The sequence below is a fragment of the Centrocercus urophasianus genome, unplaced genomic scaffold (assembly GCF_019232065.1).
Source record: "Centrocercus urophasianus isolate 14NV4802_14NV808 unplaced genomic scaffold, USGS_Curo_1.0 seq_10, whole genome shotgun sequence".
Lineage (NCBI taxonomy): Eukaryota > Metazoa > Chordata > Aves > Galliformes > Phasianidae > Centrocercus > Centrocercus urophasianus.
The window spans coordinates 91,413,467-91,430,578 of NW_024884142.1; the positions used below are offsets into that span (position 1 = coordinate 91,413,467).

The window sequence follows — 17,112 nt, forward strand, 5'->3', positions numbered from 1 at the left end:
TTGCTATTGTTGCTACATTTGCAACTCCAGCACTGAGAACACTGGACCGCGCTAAGAGAAACCAGCAGGGCTGAACCCAAGTGCCCCATGGCATGGTGTAATCTGGCAAACAACAGGTCTCAAAACATTTGCTTTGCTACCGTCAGGATGTTTGTAACATGTGATATTTCACAGATAAATTCTCAACAGAGGGCAATAGGACCACACAATGTATTTTGTAAGAATCTGATGACAATAAAATCTCCAAGGATTATCACGTAGTGTAATGGAGTTCAGAGTGGAAATGTGTGCATGTCGAACAACTAACCTAGCTACAGCAACGTCCATGCACAGAAAGCCTCTGCCCCCTAGTGTATGTATAGCAAAGCTCTCTTTCGTAGGATATGGGGCAGTGAACCTCCTTGAAATAGAAAGAGGAAGCATTTTTTTGAATGTTAATGTATAATTTACACGCTTCATCCATGTCCTCCCCACAGTGACTACATAAGCAGAGAGCCCAAGTAAATTGTTCAGGGTCCCCTGCGCTGTTACAGTGAACATCTTCTTTTGTCTGAGGTGCATTTTTAAAAGCTGTTAGACATGTCTTTTCCTTTTTCCTTGGACTGACCTTATTTCAGCTGAAGTCCTTACTGGTTCACCATTGGCTTCAGGCAGTGCAGAGTGGCATTAACTTGAAGTTTTCCCAGTCATGTGAATAGGTCTGCTGACTTCTTGGGGCCTGAGACTGTGTGAAGGACTTGTCCTGAGATCTAGACGGCCAAAGAGATACCAACCATTAAAGCCGTAATACTTCTTTTCAAGTTAATGTATTTGTTTCCTAAGGAGATATTTGACATTTTAGCAAAACTGTACAAAACAAATACATGAAGAGACAGAAGAAGCAGATTAAATGGCACAGTGGTCCAGAGGGCATTGTGGCAGCTGGAAATTCCCTTTGCTGCTGCTCCCATTGGAGCAGTCCTGCTCCCACCCTAGACCTGTGCTTAACGGTCCTGCAAAGTTTGTAAGGCTCAAAGCAAAGCAAGACTTTGCTGGTACTGCATTGATCTGGATGTATCACCAATTGCTTTCTGACTGCAGACCTAAGCAGTTTTAATTCCTGTTATCCTTACAGGACAGACTTACTTATCCTAACCTTGGCTTTGTCTGTTTAATTGAGCTCTCATGTTTGACTCATTTCTACATACATGAGAAAGCAGTCATCTACAAAGTTTCCATAATGCTACAAATGCTGGAATCAGTGGACTACAATGACCTTTGATCTGTTTAATACCATAGGAGACGTGTAGTACATGAACATCCACAGCAAAGTGTCAACTGCCCGCTCGTCAGTACTGCCACACAGTTTGGATGTGCTTTTAACAACAAGATCTGAGGGACTTCAGATATTTTGTGAATGTATTTCAAAGTACTGTCTATTCTAGCATAAAACCTCAGATATGCTGGGCCTGACCCTACTCAGACCTTCTGGATAGGCACAAGAGCATTGCAGTGTTTGAATTTGTATCAGTAGTTCTGTTTACAGATATTATTTATACCCTCCTAAGGGTTGCAATTCTTCTGATACATTTGGATGACTGTAACAGTTTATGACCAAAAACTCATAAGATCTCCTATTGAAAGGTACAAAAAGGAATCAAATTACAGCAACCCCCAGGGAATGTCCTTATGCACTTTAGTGAGGCACTGCGATCCCCCAAATCAAAAAGCTGTGATGCAGCTTGTCACACTGCCATTTTAGGAACTGGCACACTTCACATTATCTGTGAGAGATCCTTCAAGCAAATGATTACACAGATCTGTTTAAAGAGAGAAAAAGCAGGAATATTTTGATGGCCATATAATACAGTGTGTGGGGAGGCTGTTCAAAGAGTCTTTTAACATGCTCTTGGGTCAGATGCTTCTCATGTGATGCAGTTAGAAAAAAAGCAAGAAAAAAACCCAAACATGTTACAGGAGATTCCAACTGAAAGCTGTATCATAACATCTTTCAGGAAAGGATGGACTGAAATACCCTTTGCCATCATATTATCCACTTGTATAGAAAAGGAATGCTGAGATGAGCCAAATTTTAGTCTCTAACCTTCAGGCTAGAGAGCTAGAAATCTTTTTAAATATTCTTCTTTCTGAGGTCTTCACACTCCAGAGAAGTCATTCTGAGAACAAAGCTGCGAGCCCAGCTTCCAAGGGCCTCCCATAGAGGCCAGCTGACCCCATCCCAGCTACAGGACAAGAAGGCTGGCAGTGAAGGTGGTACAAGGCCCTATTAAAATGAAATGACTTGTCACAATTGAAGCTCAAATATCAGTGATGGCACCAAGTAAACGTGCTTAAATACTGCACGCCTGTGCTTAATATTCCTCCTAAGAACGGCAGCAGCAGAGGGAAGCGGCTCCGGCACTGAGGGCAGAGACACAAAGTGATGAGGAAGTGCTACAGAGCTGCCTGGATGTGACTTCCATGCTGTTACTGGTTAGACACAATCACACAGCGGCTTTTTCCAACCGTTAAGATTCGACGGTTCTGCACAGCAAAGGTAACAAGAGGGACAGGAGCAGCTCGTGTGCTGACTGGAAACACTCTATTACTTTGCTCGCTGTTACTCGACTTTATAAAACAAAAACACTTACACTCTGAAAATAAAAACTTCTTACATCCGCACCAAATAATGCTAAACCGTTTGCAATGTCACGTTATTCCTCACGGCTGCCCGCGATCTCCACAGCCCCCACCACCCGCCATGACAGGCACCTCCACCGCCGGGGATAGCGTGGGGAGAGCTCCCTCCCTATTGGCCGCTCCTCTTCCCACCCTTCTCTCCTATTGGAGGAGACTGCCGGATGGGTGGAGACACTCGCTGAGCGGCAGTCACAGAGGCGAATCACGGCGGAAGAGCAATCGTCCCCGCGGCCAGCGGTGCGGCCAGAACACCCTAGAGCCAATGGGATAGGAGAGAGGGGGAGGCCGGCCGGGCCGGGTGCGGGCCGAGCGCAGGTATTGGGGGGGGGGGGGATCGGGCACCAGCCGCGGGGTCTCCGCCTGAGCCGGCTCGCTTAAGGGGTGGGCGGGGGGCTCCGGCGCGGGACTGCCGCGGCGCTGCGTGCGGCCGCTCAGCTCCGCGCTGGGCCCGGCGTGAAGGCAGGGCAAGGCAGCAAGTAGGTCCGGCAGCTTTGCTGGCTCATGCTGGTGGGAACTGTGTGGTTGCGCGCGTGGCATAACGCTAACATACGTGTGTAAAGTAGAAAATCAAATACCTCTGCTTTCTCCCGGGCGGTACGCCTGCCTGGAGCTGCGCTGGGACGTGGCGTTGGGCCACGGGGCATCGTAAGGCTCCGGCTCGCCTTTTCCTTCGGTAAGCCTTCCGTTCTCCTGCTGCCCGCCGCCAACTCCGTACGGCGCGCCGGGATGCGGCCGGCCGTGCGCTCGGATGGACGAGGGCGCTGAGTCCCGCGCAGAGCACGGCTCGCGGCTGCACGCTGTGCCCTTGGGAAGAAGAGAGAGCGTTGGTGAGCCTTAAAAAGCGGAGAGAGGGCTTCGAGTCTTTGCTGTAGCACCCCCGGCTTTGTTATTTTTTGCGCTCTGGGGCGAAGTGAAACGTGAATGGCAATTGCAGAGCCTGTGTGTTTGGAGGTGCGTTCCAAGTAAGCTGTGATTGCAGCGGCGGGCACGGCTTGGCAAGAATCTGGAAGTCTTTTCTCCTATAGTTTAGTTGTGTCACTTAGGCTTTCTAAAAGCGTTTTCCTCCTCTTGTGTTTACCAACAGCAGTGATTGAAACTTAGGAGAACAGGAGGGCTCTCAGTGTCAGTCCAGTTTGCTCTTGATTTAAGTGTAGCAAAGGAAAATGCTTCTCTCCATCTAATTATCATCTATGAGAACAGCCTGCACCAGCAGGAGTTTAATACTCTCCTTGAGAGTTTAAATATTTTGCCAGACAACAGCAGCTCTCTTGTGCTGTATTTTATATTGGTATTTTTTTACAATGGATGACATACAAAGCAAAGGATTTGGGTTTGTTGCAGCATAGCAGAATGAAAATAAAAGGCAAGCCAAGGCTGGATTCTGATGTTTGTGTGAGTAGGCCCAGTTTCTGTGAAATCCATAAAGCTGTTTTATCACAACAGAGGAAAGCGGTCCCTTTCACAAAGTACCTCTGCAGAGAGAGAAACAGTACCTCAGACCTTTCTGTAAGCTTTGCAGGGCTGCTCTAAAAGCAGGACTTGCTGTAGTTCCACTTCAGCTGCTCCATTCAAAGCGGTACTCAACTCCTGACCTACTTTTTTTGTCCCTTTTTTATCTCTGCCACTTTTCTGGAGGGTTTGGTCTTTTATCTCTTAAACATCTTAGGATTTTTTGAATCTATCCTAATAGTTTGTATCCATCCACAGAGGAAAAGGGGAAAACCTTGCCCAATACTTGTGACTTATGGAGTAAATTTGAAGACTGGCACTTGTTGTTCCTGTCCTTTGGTAGACACCACTCATTAGTTGTCTGAATATAGATGCAGATATGATTTCTGCCTCTCCTTTCTCTCCTTTCTTTTTGCTCAGTCTGTGCTCAGGGCACAATTGTGGGAGTTGCCAGGCGTGCCCTTCTGTCCTTAAAGGAGAGACTGCTTAAACCAAGGCTCTGTGTGGCAGTCAGCATGGCCTTGGTGCCAGTTTGTAGTGTAGCTTGGATGAACGAATGGTGGCATTAGATTGGCTCATAAGGGGCCAGTGGTGCAGCAGAGGCTCCCCTCCTCTGTAAGCCATTCATTCAAAGCCCTTGCTTGGCCCAGCACTTGTTTCTTACCCTGAGTACTGGCAGTGGGGCTGCTCAGGAGCCAGTGTGGGTGCCAGTCCTGCTGAAACCTGGAAGACAAATGCCCATTGTCTCTTCAAAAGAACTGGGTTTCTAATGAGCACCTGACATTTGTGCTACAAGCTGAGGATGGTTGGACAGCCCCTTTGGCAGTAACACAGATTTAGGTCACTTTAAGGCAGCAGTGAATACAACTTCAGAGGATTAGTTGAGAGGATTTGTTGTGGGCCAGTGGCTCCAGTAAAATCCTTAATGCTTTGGAGACGGTTTCACCTTTTGCTGAAAGCAGAGTGCAGTAAATAAGGGGTGGTAAAGCAGAGTTCAGGTATGAATCTGCCTGCTGATGAAACATCTGAGATGTAACATTGTAACATTGTTACATCTCTGCCATTGCCCTTTCTGAGAGTGAATAACAGAATCTGTCTGGCATAAAAATGTCAGCCTGTAATATAACACAAGACTTTTTCCAAGTAATGATGAGGATTAGGAATTAATGGAATATTTCTGCTGTCTGTTTTCAACTCTTCCAGTGGTTGTGGCACAACTGTGATGTACCAAGTAGGCTTATTGGCTTCTGCTTCTGAAATCTGCAGCATTGCTTTGCGCAATTGTGTTGCAGTTTCTTAAATGTTGGGAGGAAAAAATCTTTAATATTTTTGTTGGGTTGTTAAAACCTGAATATTGGTCCCGAACTATGAAAGAATAAAATCTAATTTTTTTTTTCCTTCTCTGGTTTCTTGACACTATCAGGAAGTATTAAGAATTATTTAAATTCCACAGCTCACAGATTTAAGCACTTTGAATCCCATGGCATGCATATTTTAACCCGTAGGCAGGTCTAGAAGTATGTCATGTTTGTATGATTGCACATGATATCTGTATGTTACTTTAAATAAGGCCTAAATCTTCTGATTCTGAATCTGACCAGAATCTAGGCTCTCAGCTATGATCTATGAGCCCCCACATGCTGAGTGGAAATAGCATGTTAAACACCTGGCAAGTGGAGATTTCTGCCTCAGTAAGAAAAAAATCAGTACAGAAATGTTGGTGTCAGGTACCTTGCTCAGAAAGAACATGGTATCACTGTAAAGCTAACAGGCCTGGTTTCAGGGCTGTCCCTGCATTTGTTTCCCATAAATGTACAATTTTTATTACTGAAAGAGGAACAAAATGAGAGGAAAAAGCTTGAAGAGAAGGCAGGGGAGGAACAGTTGTCTGAAAATTTGTTTGGGCGGAATGAGGTTTGCTTTCTAAAATATCTTGAAGGTGCTAGATGTGTTCAGAGCTTTGTGTAAGAGCGGAATCTCACACTCCTCCCTCCTTCCATCCCCTGAAGTGAATTATAGTTTCTTTAATGAGAAGCAAGAATCTGTCACGGAGCTTTGAAGCATCTACTCTGACCTCTCAGGCTAGCTGGTAGACAGTGAAATGTACTGGTTGACCTGCAAGTGCTTGATTCCCATGTGACTGTGTCCAAGTCACATGGCTTCTTCAGCTTCCTTCTCTGAGCTGGATTAATGCTCTTGTTTTGCTTATGGATAGGTGGCTGAGAATCAGGTGTCTGAAGCTGCTGCTTTGCTGAGCTGACTTAATAAGTGATAAAACGAATTTCTGCTATCACCTATCTTTAGAGCTTCCTGAAATCGTAGCTCTAAGGCTGTTTTATATTAGCCTCAGCAGGGGCAGAGCACACCTCCTCTCTTTGATACCTTAAAAACAAAATAAAAAATAACAAAGCAAACAAAAAACAGCCATTCCTTTGCTTTCTGCACCGTACCGCTCCTTTCTTTGCTATTCTGCACAGCAATAGTGTGGAAAGAGGCCAAAGCTGTTTCCCATCCAGGTGGCTTTGCTTTTAAGCACAAGGCGATATGAGGGAATGGGAAAGAAGTGGCTCACTTAGAAATCATGTCTTTCCCTTTCTTTTCTCAACAGTCTCTGGGCAAAGAAAAGAACTGCTTCTGAAATTCATCTGGTTAATCTACAGTCAAAACATGGAAGACAGCATGTAACTCCTGCTTAGTGGCTTATGTAAAGCTGAGGCTGCAGGTTACCAGGAAACTTCTGCTACCTGCTAACACTTGTAGGAGTGTTGTGCAAGAGCTGAGCTCTCTAACTTGTTTAGCAGTCAGCCAGCATTTGAAGTGAAATGTTGTTTGGCTCATACAAAACAAATATCAAGCACTGGGAAATCTCCTTTGTGAATATCAGGGTGCTAATGGGAGAGGTGAAGCGTAGAGGCAGAAACTATGAAAGCTGTGGCAGAGAAAAAATGTTAAGTTGACCACGTCCATTTGGGTCAGTGCTGTGTTTGCTGTTCTCCCTAACTGCAAATGATTTTAACTGAATGGATTGTTGTGCCTGATGTGACAGCAGATAAAATCAGCAACTAGGAGTCGCAAAGCCTGCCTGCTGAAATTGTGCCTATTTTTCAGGCTTCCAATTGTTTGCTCTGCAGTATTTACTGTTTCTCTTTCTTTTGGCTTCCCTTGTCCTCTCAAGTCTTGTGTAGTGCTTGGCTGAGCCCCTCCTGAGTGCTCCCTGTGCAAACGACGATGATCACGTTCATGAACAACTCGGACAGTGAGGATGAGCCCTGTAATGAGAGAACATCTCTGATGTCTGCAGAGAGCCCTCCAGTACCTTCCTACCAGGATGGTCTGCAGGCCTCAGAAACAAGGGAAGCACAGACACATAGGGTATGTATGCACCCTTCTTGGGAGTAAAGAAGTGGGGTATGAGGATAAATGTTGTCTTGTTACCCACCTCAGTCCCTCCCAGCAGGCTGTCTTCTAAGATTGGCTATAGCCTATGTTATTGCTGCCCTTGGCCAGGAGCTGTAATGCCTGTTCCTATTTCCTCCACTGTGACTTTCCCCTTTTTTACTCCTCATACATACTCCTCCCCCTTCCTTCCTTTTGGTAAAGATGCAAGCTTTTAATCGGGATGTGATGTACATATGACTCTTGCAGGATATCCTTTCCAGCCTTTTTGTTTTGCCAGAAGTGTTGGAACAAAATCTAGTTTTACCACTAGTGAAGCAGCATGGTAAAGCACGCCCAGTGCTGCCGTGAGAGCAGGAATCGCTCAGGCTTTTATACTACCTTAGATAGAATTTATTCTCTCCCAGTTCTCTGCACCTTGTCCTTCATGTCAGTCCGTGTATGTGTCTGTCTCTCCGTATGTGCATTGAAGAGCCCTCACATATTCATGGTTCTTTATTAAAAACTCTGTTGCAGCCTGTCTGTAATGGAATTTCTAGTTGCATTGCTCAGTCGGTACCATCTTATTAGGAACAAGTTGGTGTGCTGTGGTTGCCCACAGAAGCCTCAGCCAATATAATGGAGTGAAGCTTTGAGCACGAAGGAAAAAGTCTCACGTATTTGCTAATTCTTCTTTTCAGAAGAGGCAAACGGGTAGCAGCCGTAGCGCAAACAATGTTGCTGATGAGGATGCGTCTGACTCGGATGTTCGAGTGAGAGAGAGTGCCTTGGAAAATGAAGAGGAGGAACTGACTCTGAAATATGGAGCAAAGCATGTAATCATGCTTTTTGTGCCTGTCACCCTTTGTATGATTGTTGTCGTCGCCACCATAAAGTCAGTGCGCTTCTATACGGAGAAAAACGGGCAGCTGTAAGTGGGGTCTTCAAAACAGCCTCAGAGTACATGGGATCCCTAGTATTACACATGTTCCACACGCACGTGTATGTGTACACAGAGTGCTTTCTTGGCAGGCTGGGGGAGCCTTTACACAGCTAAAGGTGGCTGTGTAAGCATACCAAGGCCAAAGATGAACGCAGCATATTTTTAGTAAGTTTTTTTTCTGTACCTGCGTTACACTGATTCATTAGTACTGTCATTAGGCATTAGCCTGTGAGTAGCATAGTAATGAAGTTGCTTCATACTGCGGTATAAAAGACCCAGGCTTAACTCCTAGTCTGTTCACTCAGTGGCTGGCAGCAATCAGGGAATAGCATGTTCATTTGGATGAGTGTCTCATTTCCTGATGACATTTTTGTTTCTTAAAGACTCATGGTGTGGATACATAATTCCATCTAGCTCTTGCTGATTGTGTCCAAGAGTGTTCCTGGGGCTCTGACCCCACTTATCACGGTGGGTAGATAAATGGAACCAAAGAAAAATGGGGGGGAAGGAATGTGATGAAAAGGAGTAAAACAGCCTATGACACTGGATTCCCTATTGCGGAGCAACACCTGGGATGTATCCTTGTCATTATCATGAAGAGGGTCCAGAGGCATGAAGTAAAAATTAGTGGCCTGGAGAAAAATTCTCAGACTTAGTCACTTATGCTCTCGGAGTTTTTCTTTAGAGCTTTGCCAGCCACAGCTATTCTGTAGGAATGTGCTTTTGTTTAAAACAAGTAATCTTTAGTTGATAATTAACTGGAGCCTGGCCCCTTCAAAGGATACATCTCACGTTTACTGCCCTTGGCAGTCATATTTCCCTTTCTTTCCCACATACACACAGAGATTTGTTTTTATCTTAGGGCAGTTATTTGGAAGAGAATATATGTACTTCACACGGCTTTGCTTTATACTGCAGGATCTACACCCCTTTCAGTGAGGATACCCCATCTGTGGGCCAGCGTCTCTTGAACTCGGTGTTGAACACTATCATAATGATCAGCGTCATCGTTGTAATGACTGTGTTCTTAGTTGTGCTTTATAAATACCGCTGCTATAAGGTAAAGCATTCATGACAGAGCCTTCTCTGCACGTATTCTGTAAGCATGTTCAAGTGCTTGCATGTCAGTGAGAAATTAAGGCACCACACGGGCTAGTGCAAAACTTAGTCATGGCAATAATCTCATTGTAGAGAAGCTACAATGTAAAATTCTGGACAAGCTGAGTTAGTATTCTTGCCTGTGAAGGTGCCAGTGGACGAGAAGGATGGAATGTAGAATGAAAGAATTAGGGAGAATTAGCAGGAACTGACTCTCTCCTCCTTTACTAGCTGTGGGGAAGGTCTTTGGAAACTGGAGAAGTGAAAAAAGAAAGTTGGACAATGCAAAGTTCTGTTAGTAGTGCATGCAGTGCTGCAAACTGTGCAGTGAGGAACAGCCTCTTCAGTCACTGTCTTTTTTTTACCCTTAATAGTTCATCCATGGTTGGCTAATCCTGTCCTCTTTTATGTTGCTGTTCCTCTTCACCTACATATATCTCGGGTAAGTAGAGATGTTGCAGGTAACGTGGCTGTTCAGAACTAACCCTTTCACCTCTTTGAAGAAAATGCCCAACTTCATGAACAGAATGTCTTTCCCCTTCTCCAAAGCGACCTTTTTTTAAAAAATAAAAATGAAAGACTAATTCTTTAATGGACAATGCCTGATTTTTACAGTACATACTCTACAAAATTCACTAGGAAGTGATACAGTGAGCATAACGTGAACTGACTGAACCTTGTTGTACAGAGGTGCATTGATAACAACTCAGGAAATATAGGTATAAATTGTCAGCATCCTAGGATATGTTATAAGTTGTTTTGAGAGTTGTCATAACAAACTGTTTGGTTAGGTAGAGGTTCCCAATACATGCTGTCAGTTTGTGAAGCCTCTGAGAACCAAGTGTGAAGGGACTTTATGTGCTAAGCTGCTTCTCTGGTTTGTCTCACTTTATCCTCAGGCTGTATCTCTTCAAGCTCATTTCACTGCATCCAAGTTTAGAAAGAATAAAGTTTTTAACTTTCAGTTTATGTATTTTTAATTCATCTTCAGTATTGAACATCATAGTTCTCGTGGTTTACCTGTATTTGACTTCTTAGCTAAAGTCTGTCACATAGCCTATCTTAAATTTACTCTTGAAATCTGGCCTGCTCAAATCCTTGAAATCTCCTCAGGATTAAGGCAGCATGGTCCTTGACTGCATGCATAGGGTTTCTAATTTCCTGTGCAGGGAACAGAGGGTTAAGAACACCAGCTGGCTGCAAAGCAAGTTCCCTTGTGATGAGGCCTGCTTCTGTCCTGCTTCCTTTTGGTCTCAAAGGAGGCTTGTTTAACTACAACTAGTAAGATGCTTTTTGTCAGGTGTTTTTTTTTTTGTTTGTTTGTTTGTTTTTGGCTCAGCTGAATTTCCCTCTTGTATTCCAGTGAGGTGTTGAAGACATACAATGTGGCCATGGATTACCCCACGGTTATCTTAATCATCTGGAATTTTGGAGCTGTTGGAATGATTTGTATCCACTGGAAAGGTCCCTTGCAGCTCCAGCAAGCATATCTCATTATGATCAGTGCTCTGATGGCATTAGTTTTTATTAAATATCTACCTGAGTGGTCAGCATGGGTGATTCTAGGTGCAATCTCTATTTATGGTAAGTCCAGGTTGTGAATCTCAAGGCTCATGGAGAAGTTACTCTGTGGCAATCTCAGGGCTGTGTGTGCAATTCAGAAAATGACTTTATCATGCTTACAGCTTCAGAAAGAGGCAGGTGGGCAGTTAAGTTGATTCCCTGACTTGTTCACTTGTTCATGTAGTTACTGTACTTCTACCATGTCATTCCTTCCTTAGAGTGGAATGCTCATTTGAGGAAGTGCTGAACCACATCTAATTGTTGGCAGGGATGGTTGGATTTTTATCAGTAGCAACCTGATAGTCTTGCAGGTTTCAATTGGCAATTATGAAGAAATCATAGATTTTGGTATGAGTTAAAAGTTTGAAGGGAACCTGCAGAACAGGAGGTATCTGCAAGGTAACATTTAGATTGGTGAGGAGTTATGACAGAGATAGAGAGTAAGCAAAGAGGAATTGGACCAAAGGGCTTGATTCACCTGAAAAATAGACTTAGTGTATGTAGTGACAGATTGTAGAACATAAAGTACTCTCAGTCCTTCTCTAAACTATTTTGTGTAATCTGTCATCTACTTTCATAGAAATAATGTGCTCTCAAAGCAAACAAACAAAAAAACAACTCAAGTATTAACACAATGAAAATTCTTAATTGTCATATTAAGCCTTGGGGATGGTAATTAAGTGAAACATGTCTTTAGAGACTAGCAGCTGGAATTACACAGAGTGGCAGGAAACTCCATTCAGGAAGTTATCCAGTAAATACTGATAGATGCCAGTATGAGGGATAAATAGTTTTTTAAGCACTAGAAATGTAAAATGTGTTGCAGCTTAAGATGAGATTGTCTGGCCCCTTTCTCTTTGCAGATCTGATTGCTGTTCTCTGTCCTAAGGGGCCACTGAGAATGCTGGTAGAAACTGCACAGGAGAGAAATGAGCCCATTTTTCCTGCATTAATATATTCCTGTGAGTAAGATCAAAATATTGATGTTTTTAACCACATTAAAATTGCAGCCATTTTCTGTCTCAAATCAATAAGCACTATTTTAGTTACTTCCTTGCCCTCAGATTGGTGTGCATTTATGTCCTGTAACACTGTTTGTGGAAGATCTTGTTTATCACTTAAATGGTACTAACTCTAATTAGCTGCAGCAGGGGCAGGTTTGCCTTGTGAAGCTGAAGCATTCAAAAGTCAATTTGTCTTTCCATGAATACACTACAGAACGTGCCTCTTTGTTCTGCATACAAAAGCTTTGTGTGGACAGCAGTGTTTGCAAAGTTATTTAGTTAGATGATGCCCTCTCAGTACCCATATTCCTTCTGCATGTGCTTTATAAACATACTTAAGTGTTTAAAGAGGTTCCATCTTTTCCTGTAGCTTTCTCTTCTGTGCACAGTGTAGATGGAAGTGCTTAGAATGTACTTGCTTTGTTTTCTCACTGTGTGGCTGCTCCCTTCAAGTGGCTTTATGCAAATATTGCTTTGTAAACAAAATCAGTCAGCCCTTCACTGGCTTTTGTAGGCTGCTTAGCAGTGCCCTTAGCTGTGTCCTGTACCCTTGTCCACAAAGGTATTTGTATGCTTAAGATTAGGTTAGGTAGAAGGTGGGAGACGTAGGACTCCCAGGATCTGGGCTCATGTGCTTCATGGGCCTCAATGACTTCCATTATGTCTTTCTGAGGATGAAAGGCTATTTCCAAACGTTCGGTGCCGTGCTGAGGATGCCTACAACTTGGCTGTTATGGTTTTTCAAGTATTTAGTGCTATATAAATGCTCTTTTGTGTTCCAAGTAGAGGTTCAGTTGACTTCAGCTTGGAATGGAAGTGAAACATAAGTCCTTTTTATTTGAGATTCTGTTACGTTGGCCTGAGATGACCTAGATGAAGCCTCCTAGATGTTTTAGTTAACATGCAAGAGTTTCCTTCAAGGAGAATGCAATTCAACAAATAATAAATACTGAACCACAAGTTCTTGTGCGGAACGACAGTGTCTCCATTGCAAGACCACATTCTGTGGATATCTCTAGATGTAAAAACATCACGTTGGCTGAACTTGTAATGGAATAGCAGACACTGTTTGCCTTGGCTTTTTTGTTAGTTTAGTTAAGCTTCAGTGAAAACAGGAAGACTGATGTACACTTTAAAAAGCTGATTTGAGTTCCCTTCCACTGATCTCAGAATGGCTCATATCCCTTCTTAAATTAGGGATCTCAAGAATAAACCCGCAAACATTCTTCAGTTGTTCTTGGGACCAAAACAGAAATTGCCCATATTTTGACAGGAAAAATAATAACAAAGAAAAAGGCAGAAAGAAAACCAGCACTGAGCTCCAATGTGTCTTTCGCTTGTGTGATTTACCTTTAGCAGAAGAGGGGGAGCATGCCATCCAACTTAACCAACTGAACCAACTTAACATTTGTACTAGCATCATTTCCGGTGCAACTGTTCCCTTTGAACAGATGAGACAGAAACCAGGAGGAAAACAAAGGAGATGAGGACCCTTGTTTCGTATTTTTGCTTTCTTCAGCCTATAGAGAAGACAATACTGACTTGTGCTCTGAGACTCTTAAAAATTGAACAGATACACTGTCTTAACTTGCTCTGACCTTGCCTTCTAAGGAACTAGGGAAACAAACTGAAAGCCAGTAGCATTTACAAGGGGAAGTGTTTATGTTTTCAGTGATAGCTAAATACTTAACTGCTCTGAGCTACAGTGACTGGTATTCTAAGCAGCTGATAACTTTCTCTTTCTTCTCTTTCTCTCTAGCTGCCATGATATGGACAGTTGGAATGGCAAAACCAGACACGGCAGCAAAAGGACAAAGCCAACAGATGTGGGATGCAGGTATGCTTGCGTGTCACTCTCCTATATAGAGCAGTGGCCCATGGAAATAATACGTATGTTTGCAACTGCAAGCAAATGCAAGCCCTTGAATCTCAAAGGATACACTTTTTTGTAGTATTGCTCCGTTAGTTGCAGAACTTAATGCTGTTCTTAAACCCTCCTCTTTGAACTGGCAGCGAAAATTATTAGATGATGCTGGGTGTTCCAGTATTCAAGCTGCCTTTACTCACACTAACAAAAACCCATCTTGAGATGTACTGAAGTCAAAGGTGGAAGCGGGTTCTGAGTTTTTTGTTTAACAGCTTTACCAGTTGGTGATGGTTAATTACAACATAGGCTTGTAACAATGATGCCAATGAACTGTGAACCTGAGTGCATTTCAGTTCATATAACTGCCATGAAACAGATGTGCTCTAACCTAGCTCTAAGTTCAATCTGGCTTACTGTGACAAAGAAAATGGACATTCTTACAATTACCCTTGGGTAGAGGTTTGGGCAGTTACACAGCAGTAGCTGATGTGTTCCAATTTTACGTTCTAGCTGGTCCTGTGTCAATTTGTGTGTCACTGCTTAAAATGCAAATTAAACTGCAGTTTTGAAAGTGATTGAATAAAATCTGACTTTTTTTCTATCTGGTCCTATTGCACTTCAGAGCAGCTTTTTATGCTAAAGAAATACACTGTGTTCTGAGGTTTTACAATGGAACATACTGCTTATTTTCAGGCTGAAGTAACAGATATACAACAGACCACGGGGACACAATCCTACTTTTAAATCTAGCACAGAGCAGAGGCAAACTACACTGTTGGGTTTACTGAATGCATCAGTGGAAACTGTCTGTCCCAGGTAATGGTCTGCTTGCATCTGCAGTGGCAGCATCCAGTCAGGCTGACATGAACTGGAAAGTTTGTAGAGTGCTTCTGAAAAATCTGAACTGTCAGCTAGAGTAATGTCTCACAGATCAGATGCTTCTAAAAGCACATGGGAAAGATGAAAGCTGTTGGTTAGATGTGTTTAACAGGATTTATAAGAAAGAAAAAAACCAAAACCAACAACAATAAAAAACTTGTGAAGAAGGAAATGTCTACTTACCTGTGCATGATCAGCCAACTCCAATGTCAGTGTGATTCAGGGCAGAACTTTTCTCACAAATGGCTGTTCTCCTAGTCATCCACTTCTTTGTTGTGCTACCTGAGCACTTCCACCCTAAAGAAGTAACAATATGGCGCTATGTGTTAACTTTACTCAGTTTCACTTGTCACTTTAGCCTTCACAGACAGCAGATACTAGTACGTCTGACAGTTTGATCCAGAGACTGAGAATTGAGGTGAAATCTCCCTTCGTCTTTAATGACTGGTAGATAAATGCTTAATTTTGTGCGTTTACTCACCTGTTTAGGACACTGAACTCCTGGATAGCAGCCAAGCGAGCTGTGAGCATGCAACCATCTGGACTGTTCCAAATAACAACACGCATGTTTTCACCAAAGACACTGAATGTCTATGATTGACTGTTTTGTTTTGTTTTTTTCCTTCTTGGCCTATGTTTGTGGAACCAACAAGAAGATGGGAGAGAGAACCACAGTAGCACTTCACATTCAGACTCCCAGATTTTGGACACAAGGAGCCCTGCTCCCAGCCATCCCATCACTTTAGAGGAAATGGAAGAGGAGGAACGTAAGAGAAGCTTGATACATTGTTTTCAGTGCAGTCAGGACCATGGCCTGGCATTTGTACTCCTGGTGGTTAACACTGTAACTCATTTGGGCCTAATTGCAGTTTACTTGAAAAGCTGTGACTTGCTGAGGAATTGAGGTCCTATTCTGACTCTATTAGTTGCTGCTGCAGTATCTGTTCTGGGTTTGTGGTTGCAGTGACATGCCTTTGGCTACGCAGACAACTTAAGCAGTTCCTTCTTCCCCTTGCACCCCCCTCCATTCTGTCTTCACATTTCCTCAGCTGGAGGGCAGCACAAAGAAGCACCTCTGAGAATTAGGTTATGCAAAAAATAATTGCAGAAGAACAGTTGGAAGTCTTGGCTTCCTCAGTAATCTCTGGAGGTAATCCCTTTTACCTCTGCAGAATGCCAAAGGTTTAGCTTGGTTAGTAGCCAGGACTAGCAACCTTTGCCTGGTCCCCAGGGTACAAGACTTGGTTCAGGAGGAAGCAAAACAGGAGAAGTAAGACTTGTTTTCTTTTCCCTTCCACTTCTTGTAGGAGGTGTGAAACTGGGCCTTGGAGACTTCATATTTTACAGTGTGCTGGTTGGGAAAGCAGCTGCCACACCTAGTGGAGACTGGAATACTACACTGGCCTGCTTTGTGGCCATTCTCATAGTAAGTGAGCAAATTTTTGAAACTGCCATGGTCTTATTTAGCATAGCAGTATATTGCCTACAGCTAAGGACGAGTACAAACAGCTAACAACTGCTAAATCACTCCAGGCAATGTCCTGGGTGCTCAGGTGAAAGCACCCGTGGATTTCCTAGCTCAGCACTCTGTCTATAAAGACAGGCTTTAAGTGCCTTCTAGGAGAAGCTGGGTGACATAGGCTGGGAGGGAGGACTCCTCAGAGCAGAGCCAAATGTGGAGATGGTGTTGGTCAGACAGACCGAAGGAAAACAGCAACAGCTGAACTGCTTGCATATTTGCTTCAGTGTTAGAGACTGAGGTCCCTTAACTGTGGGAAAGCACTCCTCTATCTCTCAGGCCTTATACCCCATTCCGTGTCTTTTAAAGTGCTGTTAAATTTGTTCTGGTTTCTTCTCAGTTTCGTAATTCTGGTGCTGTGTGGCTTTCTGCTTCCAAAACTGTCCCTGCAGTGTCCAGGCAGTGGGCACATCTTTTAATTACACTGTGGAGCAGGTGTAAGCTAGTTGTGGTCCACGAAGAGTATGAAGAACAGAGCCATAGAGTCAGTTGGATTGTAGCCAGCCATGCAGCCCAGAAACAATGATTTAAGAATAAATAAATCAAATCCCACCAGCTGATCCCTAGCAAACGGGTGTTTGGTGGAGCCCAGTGTGAATGTTATCTCTGAAGCTTCATCATCATAAAGGAAGACAAAAGGGCTCAGATAAGAGAAGTAATCCATACCTAAATATACTTAATCCAACTGTACTGTATATCCCAAACCTTTAAAAGCTTACACGTTTTCTAGGAGACG

The 17,112-nt window shown here is 43.4% G+C and overlaps 1 protein-coding gene and 2 long non-coding RNA genes across 5 annotated transcripts in view; 1 reads left to right on the forward strand and 2 right to left on the reverse strand.

Annotated features, from left to right (window-relative positions):
- The window catches only part of LOC122157248, a 21,044-nt gene extending 17,677 nt beyond the window's left edge, over positions 1–3,367 (reverse strand). Inside the window, exons 1-2 of the long non-coding RNA XR_006167814.1 lie at positions 3,255–3,367; positions 608–749 (exon numbers count right to left, since the gene is read on the reverse strand). This is a non-coding gene — a long non-coding RNA (uncharacterized LOC122157248). The remainder of the gene's footprint in view (positions 1–607; positions 750–3,254) is intronic.
- The window catches only part of PSEN2 (presenilin 2), a 23,562-nt gene continuing 9,339 nt past the window's right edge, over positions 2,890–17,112 (forward strand). Inside the window, exons 1-10 of one of the 3 annotated variants that reach the window (XM_042812748.1) lie at positions 2,890–2,994; positions 7,304–7,500; positions 8,205–8,434; positions 9,365–9,506; positions 9,919–9,986; positions 10,908–11,128; positions 11,971–12,069; positions 13,871–13,948; positions 15,511–15,624; positions 16,165–16,283. In XM_042812748.1, coding sequence (XP_042668682.1) covers positions 7,357–7,500; positions 8,205–8,434; positions 9,365–9,506; positions 9,919–9,986; positions 10,908–11,128; positions 11,971–12,069; positions 13,871–13,948; positions 15,511–15,624; positions 16,165–16,283 — 1,215 coding nt within the window. In that variant the 5' untranslated portion in view covers positions 2,890–2,994; positions 7,304–7,356. Of the gene's footprint in view, positions 2,995–3,427; positions 3,507–7,303; positions 7,501–8,204; positions 8,435–9,364; positions 9,507–9,918; positions 9,987–10,907; positions 11,129–11,970; positions 12,070–13,870; positions 13,949–15,510; positions 15,625–16,164; positions 16,284–17,112 lie in introns of those variants that run through there. The other 2 variants (XM_042812765.1, XM_042812756.1) reach the window with 2 other exon arrangements.
- The window catches only part of LOC122157255, a 25,637-nt gene continuing 11,947 nt past the window's right edge, over positions 3,423–17,112 (reverse strand). Inside the window, exons 3-4 of the long non-coding RNA XR_006167818.1 lie at positions 15,041–15,154; positions 3,423–3,483 (exon numbers count right to left, since the gene is read on the reverse strand). This is a non-coding gene — a long non-coding RNA (uncharacterized LOC122157255). The remainder of the gene's footprint in view (positions 3,484–15,040; positions 15,155–17,112) is intronic.